We start from the raw sequence: 12,531 nt of genomic DNA on the forward strand, positions 1-12,531 counted from the left end.
ATCGATCTATCTCAATTTTTTATTGAAAACAGATAAAAAAATATTTATTTTTTTAATTATTATTATTATTTTTTTGTTTAAATGTAATTCATATTGGTATTTTTATTTCGCGTTCAATCAGGTTAAAATCCACCCCATGGAAGGATGCCATTACTGTTTTCGACTGTTTAGATGGTTATTCTCAGGGTCTCATAGTCGGTTATCATGGTTGACTGTTTGACCCATGAAGGCGCAATCGTCGTCAGAACTCTGGCCAGTGCCTTTTTGTTATCTTCTAGAGACGGTACTACCCGGTTTGAGGGGTTGCCTTATTGTGTGGTGCTTAGATCGTAACTGCTGGCGTTGTTCCTCATTAGCCGCTGCTTCTTTTCTTTTTGGTTCTATTCCCTTCTTTGTGGGCTTTGGTCCTTCTACTTCTAGAGTTTAAGCCTGGTTGTATGATTCTTTTTTTTTTAGGTAAGCTTTATTTTAGCCCATCGTTTTTATACATAGTAAATTTAGCAATGAAGTTTTCTTTTTGATAAAGTGTCTATATTTCTTTTCATCTTTGTATAATATATCATACAAAATGAATATATTAAAAAGAAAAATAGAGGTAGTTTTGTTCTTGTAATTCATGACCCAACAATAAAATGGCAACGTATGTGATCACCAACCTACAACCATAAGCTCATAGGAATTTACCCATAGAGAAGGAAACAGAAAAATGTCTCCTTCAAGAGAGCTTATAGCTCCACAATTCCAATTTTAGGAATACTTCCTCCAATTTGATCATGTCCTAGCCGAACTTCAACTCTTCAAAGGGGTAGCGATGAATTTGCAAAGCCTATGAGCTTTCCGTTGCTATTTTTTCATTCTGTCCGCATAGAGATTCGCTTCTTTGAAGATGTAAATTTCAACATTCCAGCAAGGCTCCATCAGACTCCATATAAGAGAAACTACATTGCTATATTCTGCAGGGAAAACTTTCCTCCCATTAAGAATATCCACCTTGTCCATACAATCACTCTCTATCAACATCTGCTCCACTTTCATCTATGAAACAATCCAGGACTGATGTTTTTCTCAAAGCTACAATGAAGCCTTCAATCCTTTGTCCATGCTCATTATGGAGGAGGTCTCCTCTGAAAGACAAGTTAGCCTTGTTGTTTTCGGTCCCGTCCATGTTGAATTTAACCACATCAGCTCTAGGCTTGGACCACTTAACCTTGACAGGCTCTATGTTGTTCTAGTCAGTATGCATGGGAACGTTCAACCATACATCATTTGTTTCCTTGGGCAGCCTTATCTCCTTGTGAACAATGGAATAGGTTTCTTTGAGAGTTCTTTGAAGTGATGATCATTAACCACGCTGCCAGTCCAAAAAGGACATTCCAACTAACTCCTTGCACCACAACTATTTTGTTGAGTAAACTCCTCAACCAGTCCCATGTGGTAATATACTTGGAGAAAAAGCTACTTGTTAATTCAGGCGACACCAACTACCTCCAAACTACTGTAGCTAAAGCACAAGCTCTCAAAGCATTTATGGTTGATTCAGAACCAACCATAAAAATATTACAAAGCGTCATACTGCTAAGGTGCCATCTGGCTAGTCCTTCATTGGTTAGAATGCTTTGGTGCATGGCAAGCCACAGGAAGAGTCTAACCCGTTGAGGAACAGGCCAATGCCAAGCTAATTTCCAAATTCTATCATTTGAAAGATTCTCTAGACTTATCAAACATAAATAAGCAGTTTTAGTTGAAAATAATCCAAAAGATGTACGTTTCCAGATAGGTTTATCCGAGCTTTATTCATTTGTAAGAGGTGGAAAAGAAGTTACGATCAAAATTGTCGAGGCAGAGAGAACCGTATTGAGTGCCTGCCCATTCCAAGTACCACTAGAAGCATCCTGCACAGATAATTTACTAGCTAGATCGAATGGGAGGAAGCATCCTAAGCTTTTAGAACATTTCTCTCAAAAATTGAAAAAAAGATTACAGATAAATGAAAAATTAAATTATTTCTAATAAAAATAACTTTTCAGAGTCATTTTCGATTTTGAAAATTCTATTAACTTATTTAAATTTTAACATATTTCATTTTTTTAATATTAATAATATACTCTATAATATTATCTTTCTCGGAATATTTTTTTTGTCGGAATATACTATAGTAATAATAATATAATATATTGCCAAAAAGCAGCCGCCAACTTTTAATCTTCCGGTCAACGGTCCAGGAGCTCATCAGATTTCAAAAGTCAATAATTAAACTGCTAGTTTTTCTTCATCATCTTCCTCAATTCCTCTCATTCATCAAACAAAATTCTCTAGCTCCTGATCCTCCATGAGTCGGAAATTAGGGTTAGCTTTAGGATTTTTTCTCTTACTCTCGCATTTCTACTCCACCGAGTGCAAATGCAGCCGAACCTGCGATTTGGCTCTGGCGTCCTACTACGTCTCCTCAGGCGATACCTTATCGGTCATAGCCCAGAAATTCAAATCAAACGTCTTGCAATCGGAGGATACAATAGTTAATTACAACAGGGATAAAACCAATAACAAGGACTTTATTGACGCCTTCATCAGAATCAATATTCCCTTCCCCTGCGACTGTATACGCGATGAATCGCTCGGCCTTGAATTCCTCGGCTACAAGTTCCAGTACAATGTTGAAAGTCAAGACACCTATACCACTGTCGCCAACAAGACCTATTCCAATTTGACGACGGTTTCGTGGTTGGAGCAGTTCAATAGTTATCCGGCGACTAATATACCGGACACTGGTGTGCTTAATGTCACCGTGAATTGCTCATGTGGGGATAGTTCGGTGTCAAATGATTATGGGTTGTTCATTACGTACCCGCTCCGGCCTGGAGATACTCTCGAGTCGATTGCGAGGGAGTCCAATATAAGTGCCGACTTACTGCAGAGATATAATGTTGGTGCAGATTTTAGTGCGGGAACTGGCTTGGTTTACGTTCCAGGCAAAGGTACTTCAATTACTTTTTGATAAGATTTCTTTTATGTTAATTTATATATGTGCGTCTTATAGCTTTGCTTAGGTTTCTTTTTTTCTTTTTATTTTTAGAAACTTGGGTTACTATATATATATAATTATCTGTAACTAATGTTAGAAAAATATTTAGGGAACGAAATTATAGTAAATGTGTTGATAATTATATAATGTTGGTTATCTTTTTTATTTTTCAATAAATGAAATTTAGATAATGGAAAGCTAATATTTGCATTTTTAAATATCAATATTTATATTCAATCATAAGAGGCATAAACGTAAAATCTTGTAAAGACTTCAGAACGATTTAACCATCTTAGATCCTTTCACACCCTGTCCATTAAGGTAAAAAAGAAAAGAGAAGAGAAGAAAAAAAAAGAAGGTATTCTGTATCCAGCAGTAAGCTTTCTACAATCAGAATCCTACTTTACTAAATTCTCATTTCCATGAATGCAATCAACTTTTTCTCGGACTAATAATAGCAAGTTTTATCCACTAAAGATGGAAGACCGTATCTTGACACTCTTTTCTGGTAGTTGATAAATGTGATTGCTTTGACATTGGTGTGATTGACAACCAAGCAAAATTCTTAACTTTTGGAAGAACATAGGCTTCACAAATTCTAGTATTCTACAGTAGGCTATCATCCATTGCTTGTGCACTTAATTTATTAACTAACAAAATGGAACATGCTTAACAGATAGCTTGCCATTGGAAGCATTGGTTCCTCTCAACTTTATAGAGTTTTAAAGGAAAAACTTGGTGATGCTTGCTGTTGTAATCAAGTATATTAGAGGAAATTAAGAATGATGTTGCTGACCAATTAACCAAGCAGGCTGTAGATAGGAGTGTTGACATGCAGCAAAATCTGAATTTTAGCTGTTTGAGCTCTGGGAGATTAGTGATTTTCTATGGGTATTACCATAACTCTCTTGTTGATCCATCTTTTTTAATACTGATCTCACCTAAAAAATATGGAACAGCTTCTTAATGTTTGATGTTGATGTGTTGTCCCCAGTGGACCTAGTATCCGCAAAAAAGATTCATATATGACTTGGTCAATTTCCCTACAAGGTGCTTTTTAGGCTGAGTTAGTCTCGGTTCATATAGTCAACCGTTATCTCGATATTGGGCCACCTATAGATATCCAGTTCTAAGTTGGAGGTCATGTGTGTACCACATCAACTGGGTTTGAGCTAGAAGTACTTCATATGTGACTTGGGAAATCTCCCCTACAAGAGTGGATGACTTGGTCAATTTTATCAACACACTAGAGCAGAATTCTAGTTCTGAAGGAAAGTGTTACATGTTGAGATATCGCATCTTCCAACTCTTTTTGCTTTTTATGTTACAGTAAGCATGAAAATTTTAGGAGCCTAGGGGGCTGGTTTCTAGATTCTAATTTTAGGATGAGAATATTTTTTCTGATAGTTATGCTCTGTTAAAAGTCCATTCTCCTTTCTGTTAAAAAAAATGTCCATTCTCCATTTATAGAGAGGAAGAATGAAAGGGGAATACAAATGGTAACATAACAAATATAGTCATAGTGACCGTCAGAATTATTAAGTTGTATAATAAATCATTCAATTAGTTAGAATTCTTTTCTTTTTTTCTTAAAGAAAATTATACTTAAGAGTCTTAGACAAAATTTTAAGTCATTCTGTTAGCATAATAAAAAAACATCACATACTAGTACTAATATTTTTAGGAAAAAAGAATAATTCAAGCTTTACCTTGGAATCACAAGCAAAATGAAAATTAAAAGTACAATCAACAAAAATCTAAAAATAATTAAAATTTAACTAATGAATAGGTGTGTTAACAATGCATTAGCAATAAACAATGTCTCGTAGAACATGACATTTGTGCGTACTCTGTTGTGCAATACCACCAACACCTAAGACCGGAAAACCATGGGAGTTGGCTTTGGCTGTTTCTGCTGCTTCGCTAAGTCCATAGTCCATATTTTCTAAAGGTTGCATTTTGGCTTTTGTTCCTTAGTTCTTACCATCTCTGGCAAGAGACGAACTTCACCTTCATTGCCGATGTAATCATACATTTTAGAGTCAGCAGATACAATCATCAGTTACAACAGAGACAAAGTCCAGAAAAGGATAGTCTTTGATCCTTCATCAGAATCAACATCCCTTTCCCCTGAACTGTATCAATAGTCAATTTTTCGGCTGCGTCTTTCAGTACAGCATGATCTCTGCTGACACTTACAATATCATTGCCAATTAATACTATTCTACATGAGGTATTAAATGTAGAAAAAATATGATGTGGGATTGTGGGTATGTCCCTGTTCATGAGGTGTTTAAAGTTGTAATGCTATCATGAAGCCTTTTGAGCATTTCAACCATGATTATTTGATGCATTATCCTACATTACATATTATATGAGTGAATTTATCATTAGACAATACTAATTCTAGTTATTTACTTTAATCTGGTGACAATGATGTTAAAAACTTTCATACATTTGCTTTTGACACAACAGTACCATATAAGAAATATTAATCTCATGAAAATGTTATGTCGCTATTTGCTGTGAAATGTTATGAATGAGATTCACTGAAACTCTTTCCATTTTTCAGATGAAAACAATAGCTACCGGCCCCTGACATCAAGGTAAATTGAGTTATTATACCTCCTTATATCAACATTATTTTTTATTGATTCCCATTGGCTACCTTTGGATCACTTGCAAATACAAATTGTTAAATGGTTGTGTTTTTTCCTTTCAACTTTCCTTTTGCAGCACCGGTGGTATGACCTTCTCTTCACGCCACTTCATGATGATATCTTCATTTTGATATCTGGGCAGCAATGCTATAACAAAACTTCATGCTTCTTGAACTTACACCATACCTTCATATAAGCAGGAATAGCAGGTGGAGCTATTGCTGGCATAGCCATAGGAACAGTAGCTGTGGTGCTGTTAGTAGCAGTTTGCGTGTACTTTGGATTATATCGAAAGAAGAAGGTCAAGGAAGCAATATCTCTGTCAGGATCTCAAGAACTCTCCCAAGCTTTGCAAGGTATTTTGTTTTTATTCATATCTTTCTTAGGTTTTGGTGGAACTGCTTAACATTCCACTGGAAGTTTCTCTAACTGTAGTATTGTTTTATCAGAGATTCTAGTTATTAATTAATTAATTTTCTCTTTTGCATGAGCTCTTAAAATTTTACTCGGTGATTTATTATGCCTCTTCTTCCTTAGATATTCCTTCTGTAATAGACAACTGTGCATTTGTAATTGGTGGTATCAAACATAAAAATATTTGTTTTAATCATAAAATAATTTGGTGAGGAGAAGGAGGAGTGCAATTGGAAGGGTTTAAAAAGATGATATACAAACTTCACACTGTTCAATTTTCTGGACATCCCTCCCCCTCCAGAACCACTTTTCCATTTTTGAGGTATCATTTATTTTTTAATTCATTGTGTATGAGCCTGCTTTTTGCTTATGACTTAGCATCTATTTGGTTCTAATTCACGAAGTTTCATGTTACATCCTAGGAAAAAGGTTCTCAGATTATTAATTATTCATCCCATACTGAATTTACATGTGTGCCATAAGGATTGTGTGATCCATAATCCATTATCTCCTTCAGTGTGATTTCTAGATGCATAATCCTCCCCTCCCTTCCCTGCTTCTTTCTTTGTGTGAATAGTAAATACAGTGAAATGTAATAATCTTGTTTTGGCAGTTATTATCTCTTCTGTGATGTGAGAAAAAAATAAAATGGTATGGATGATTAGGTTTATTTAACAATTGACCTTCCTTGACCTCTTGGCTCAGCTCCTGGAAGTAACTCGGATAAACCTGTGGAATCAAGTGGTCTGAGACCATCTCCAGGTCTTGCAGGCATAACTGTGGATAAATCAGTGGAGTTCTCATATGAAGAACTTTCCCGAGCTACTGATAACTTCAATATGGCTAATAAGATTGGCCAAGGTGGCTTTGGCTCTGTCTACTATGCAGAATTGAGAGGCGAGGTTTGTACTCACACTAGCCTTCATTTCTTGTAAATCCTTGTTGAGTAAATGTTTCAACATTGTGTATTTTTCCTTAATGACAATATACATTAGTTAAATCAGCACATTTTGCTGAGTTTTTTTAAGTCTACTTTTTCTCTATTTTCAGATTGTATGAAGTTTCATAAATATCTGATGGTATTGTACCACACGATATAAACCACCACGGGATGGATATAATATATTCCTTTTACGAGTTCCTTTTAGTTTGGAGGCTATTTGTTTGTCATTTAATTTATCATAAGAGTTTATTGACAACAAACCGATTAAAGGATATATTTAATTTTAATGTGAATTAAATGATTTTGATTGTTAGCTATGAGCATATCATTTCATGAAGTTTTATTGAGCAACTTGTTTGCTTTATAAAAACTTTAGGTTGTGGGAATTCATAACTTTTTAGAGCTGCCAGCTGTGCTTTCTTTATATATATATATATATATATATATAATTACCTTTCAAGAAAGAGCCTGGCTTGATGACCTAGTCTATTGGAGTTAAGCACCAAAGCCAGGTATGAGGAAGTAAAATGGAAAAGTATCCTGAAAGGAATGGAAGAAGTAGAGCATCTTTATTAACTTTTGGCATCTGCATCAGTTAAAGCTTAACTGGCAGTTGCAGCTTTTTTTATCAAGTTCTCTTTGTTATCATCCTCTATGTTTTTAGGTTGGTAATCATTGAATTTTCCTTTTATAAGGCTTCTTTGTTTTGCAAAAAATAAATTGTTTATATACATATAATGGAAAATATTCTTTGAGAAACTGAATTGTTTTCCATATGGCTATAACACTGAAAATTTCTCTCTTTTTTTTTCCATTTCTTTGGGCATTTCAAGCACAAAAAAGAATGTATTATGTTTTAGCAAAGAAGACCTTGAAATATGTTTGGACCTATGAGAATTTATATTTTTCTTGCTTGATGTTACTCAAATAAAATTTTAGGAAGTAGAAGAAGAAGAAAAATAAGAGGGTATTGTGATCATGGTTTTAAATCGTGGTTGCGGCCACATTCGCGATTGTGGTCGCGGGTAACGGAAACAGACCTGTAACGGCCGTGACGTAACGGTGATGGCTTGGTGCTACGCAAATTTTTTTAAAAAATTTGCAAAGTTTATAAATAAAATGATATTGATTAGATTTAATTCAGAACAATATATAAAATGCATAATAAACATAAATATATAAAATATAGATTATTTAGCTTAAATTAAGCATCATATAGTTTAAAATAAGAAAAATCAACATAATCTTTATAGATCAAGTAAACTAATAGCTCAAAGTACAATTTTAACTCAAAACTAATACTTTAATCCACAAAAACTTACAAAAAAAAGGAAAAAAACAAAAATTAAAAACTAAAATAGATAAAATTTAATTAACTTTTTAGAAGAAATAAGCTTGGAAATCGAGTAGTTTATAATGGATCTAAGTTTATACGAGAAATATGCAGGGAAGGTTGAAATGGGGAAGATTGAAATTTGAAAGAAAAAGGGAAGATAAAACTTAAAATATATAGTTTTTGAAACTGTTGAAAAGTGTAGAAACTAATGAAAATGAGAATAGGGAGTAGAAAATAAAGGATATAAAACAATTTTAATTATTGGTAATGGCAGTTACCAATATGTAACGGTCGGTAAGGGCGTAACCACCGTTACGCTTGCAAATTAGGAGGGACCATTGTATATAACGAGATAACGGATTACGGCCCCCAAAACCCGTTACATAACGGCCATTACGTAACGTAACGGCCGTTATTTAAAACCATGATTGTGATTGTAGTGGCAAATGGCAATAAGTGTTGATTTCTGAGAAAAAACGATACTCTTTTACATGAGTTTGTGGAAGTTTGGAAATGAATTTCTATTTCATACTAGAAGTTCTTATTTGAAAATTGCTTAGTTTTGCCATTAACCAAGAAAATATTTTCCATTCAATAGGAGTACCAAGCACCGTAAGATGTGGCAAATGTGTTTCAGGACTTTGTTTAGCCATCTCCAAAAATTGTTTGTTCCACGGTGTACTTGCTATACTCTTTAGGGATAGATACTTGTTCTTATTCTCTTTTCCCTTTTTTTTTCACGGGGTGGAAGAATGTGCTGATTTTACTTTTCCTTTTAGTATTATTTATTCTGCTCCTAACATACATAAATTGGACATACCATGCAGAAAGCTGCAATCAAGAAGATGGACATGCAAGCTTCAAAAGAATTTTTTGCAGAGCTAAAGGTCTTAACACATGTTCATCACTTGAACCTGGTACACTTTCTCCCCTAGTTACAAAAATAACAGTCATGCCTATAAAGAAGAATTGATGTTGTCATCATCTCTTTGTTTGAGCAAATATGATGAAATTTTGTTTTAAAATAGTTTTTGGAGTAAATTTTGGTATTTCCTAGAAAACTTCGGTCATTATTTATGTCTATCTTATGAACTAAATAGAATATAACATGGTTCCCGGTTAGGACTTAAATGAACCTTGGCAAAATTATGTTATCTGTTTGCATGACCAGATCAGTCTACATTCCCTGCCCAGTGATTATATAAAATACTGTGCCTCCTAGCCTCTTTATATTAAGTTTTTATTTGATTATAAAATCCACTTACTCCTTATAACCGCTTCTTTGTTTTGGCAACTTAATCTTAAATGCCATGTTTCTGTCCACCATGGCAATTTAAGAACCAGTTCAAATGTTTGTGTCAAACAAACATAGAATGGTTTAGATTTAAGGCTGTTGAATTTCGGAGATGTTGAATGATATTAGTTTATGGCTTTATGCTATAGTTTTGTCTGCATATGTCCAATCATGCCCACTCCAATTGCATGGATGATCTTGTAAAACTTCAGAATTTTCTTACCTTCTATTCACTACGTATATTATCTACATTTCTTGCAGGTTCGATTGATTGGATACTGTGTTGAGGGTTCTCTTTTTCTAGTGTATGAATACATTGAGAATGGCAACTTAAGCCAACATTTGCGGGGCTCTGGTGAGAGTACACGCATTTTCTGTAGCTCATTTCTGCCGGTAGCTGATGTGATGGTTTTGATAACATTGTTGCTTGTTTTCAGGGAGAGATCCATTGCCATGGTCTGCTAGGTTGCAAATTGCCCTTGATTCAGCTAGAGGCCTTGAATATATACATGAGCATACTGTTCCTGTTTATATCCATCGTGATATTAAATCAGCAAACATATTGATTGACAAGAACTTCCGTGGAAAGGTTGTATTAACATCTCTTTTGTAATGGTGATCCATTTGAAAGCCTTTGAAGTTGCTATACTGAAGTTATTTGTAGTACAGGTTGCAGACTTTGGGTTAACAAAACTAACGGAGGTTGGAGGTTCATCTCTCCCGACACGTCTTGTGGGTACATTCGGATACATGCCACCAGAGTAAGAATCTTATCTAATTGATGCGAAATAAAATATCAGCTCTCAGACTCACGAAAAATCTAACGTTAACATGACATATTACTGGTAGACAGTTTTATTAGCAATATTCCCCAATCTGTAATGGTCTGAAAATGGATCTTGGAGATCTGTTCTTATAAAGTTAGTGAACTTTTTAGTTTTATGATCCTATTCCTGCTTATATATCTGAGGATTTTTTTTGAGGCAGCTGGTCTAGGATTCAAAATAGGTTCTGAATAGCATATGAATGTGTGCCACTGAAATTGTTCTCATGAAGTTTATCTTCAGGCTTTCAGGATGGAGCCACTTATGAGAATAAAAATAAATGCAGCCTACTGATTTGTTTTATTTAACATAGATTAAAATTTTGTGTTCCTCTGCAGATACGCACAGTATGGCGATGTCTCTCCAAAAGTGGATGTCTATGCCTTTGGAGTTGTCCTTTATGAACTTATTTCCGCCAAGGATGCTATTGTCAAGACGAATGATTCTAGTGCTGAAACAAAGGGCCTTGTTTCTCTGGTTAATTTTCTGACCTCTTTCTTTATCAGTTAAAATAGTCTTAAATAGACGAACATAAAATACTGTATAGCAGTCTCGCTCTGATCTTATCAGCAAATATGCAAGTTCTTTTATACTAAGCTTGAAAATGACATATTTCAGAAAAAAAAAGGGAAATTTACTATTTAGTTTTTTTAGTGTGAAAAAATTTATTAGTTGGTTTTTCGCTTTTAAAAAATTATATTAAATAGTCCGAAAATTTTAAAAAATCCACTAATTAGCCATTCCGTTACTTCTAACTATTAAGTGTTTTACTATTTGGTTTGTGTGATATGGAAAAATTCATTAATTGGTCTCTCAGTTTTATAAAAATGTCTGCTAATTAATATGAAGGCATTTTAGACTTTTCTATAGAAGAATTGATTGATAAACTTTTTAAAAAATTAAGGGACTAACTAATAAATTTTTTCATATTTTAGAAACTAAATAGTAAAATATTTTTCGGCTAGAAGTAATATAAGGTCTAATTAGTAGACTTTTTAAAATATCAAAGATATTTTAATATATTTTTCAGAATCGAATGATTAAGTAATGAGGTTTCCCATATCATATGAGCTAAATAGTAATCTTTCCAAAAAAAGGAAAATAATTAGAATTTTTTTTTATGAAGACTAAGCTTAGCCCAATTAAATTGTAAGCTATAGAAATAAGTTTAGGACACATCAAAGTTCTAAGCCTGCCAAATGCCCATGACTTGTGCAAACAGACTTCCGAGAAAATGCCCTTAAGCTGACGCTAGTGTTTTAATGTGTTTGCAGTTTGAAGATGCTCTTGATGAAGCTGATGCTAGAGAAGAGCTTCCCAAATTGGTTGACCCAAGGCTTGGAGATAACTATCCAATTGATTCAGTCGAAAAGGTAAGAAAAAAGTCTTAGATAAATGTGTTTAAGGTTTGAGATAATAATGAAGAAATGTGGGTTTTTTGGGTTGCAGTTAGCACAGCTTGCCAAGGCATGTACACACGAGAATCCTCAATTACGACCCAGTATGAGGTCTATTGTAGTTGCTTTGATGACTCTTTCATCTTCAACAGAGGATTGGGATGTTGGCTCCTTCTATGAAAACAAACCTCTTGCCAATTTATTGTCAGGAAGGTAAAAGAGTTTTTGATGGAGAAATTTTATCATACAACTGTTATATGGATAACAATTAGACATTAACCATTCATTATGGTGGAATAACTCTTCGAATGTAGAAACCGCCATAATCAATGGTTATGATAAAACTGTTGTACATATTTATTCATAATTTTTTTTTTCTATGGATGATCTTCAAACACTTGAAAGTTTTTCTTTTCTTAGTTTCAACTCAGGAACTTTACACGGCATTGTATAAATCATTTTGATGAATTTCTTACCTTTGTTTGTTATAATTTATTTTCTGATAATAAAAAAAATTAAATGAATTTTTATATAATTATGTAAAATTTAATTTAATTTAAAATGAAAATTTTCTAAATTAAAAAATATTGAATTTTTACATTTTAAATAAGAAAATTTTAAAAAATTAATTTATTTTTTAA

General features: G+C 33.8%; 1 protein-coding gene across 1 annotated transcript; it reads left to right on the top strand.

Moving 5' to 3' along the window:
* Nucleotides 1-2,200: 2,200 nt before the first annotated feature.
* LOC110628744 (chitin elicitor receptor kinase 1) lies at nucleotides 2,201-12,268 on the top strand. Its single transcript, XM_021775541.2, has 12 exons — nucleotides 2,201-2,975; nucleotides 5,595-5,628; nucleotides 5,759-5,766; nucleotides 5,883-6,038; nucleotides 6,802-6,998; nucleotides 9,203-9,292; nucleotides 9,931-10,024; nucleotides 10,107-10,258; nucleotides 10,339-10,430; nucleotides 10,832-10,970; nucleotides 11,768-11,866; nucleotides 11,943-12,268. Exons 1-12 carry the CDS (start codon nucleotides 2,330-2,332, stop codon nucleotides 12,105-12,107), a joined length of 1,872 nt encoding a protein of 623 aa, XP_021631233.1. The 5' UTR covers nucleotides 2,201-2,329; the 3' UTR covers nucleotides 12,108-12,268.
* The last annotated feature ends 263 nt before the right edge of the window (nucleotides 12,269-12,531 follow it).

Source organism: Manihot esculenta, chromosome 12 (genome assembly GCF_001659605.2).
Source record: "Manihot esculenta cultivar AM560-2 chromosome 12, M.esculenta_v8, whole genome shotgun sequence".
NCBI classification, from domain to species: domain Eukaryota; kingdom Viridiplantae; phylum Streptophyta; class Magnoliopsida; order Malpighiales; family Euphorbiaceae; genus Manihot; species Manihot esculenta.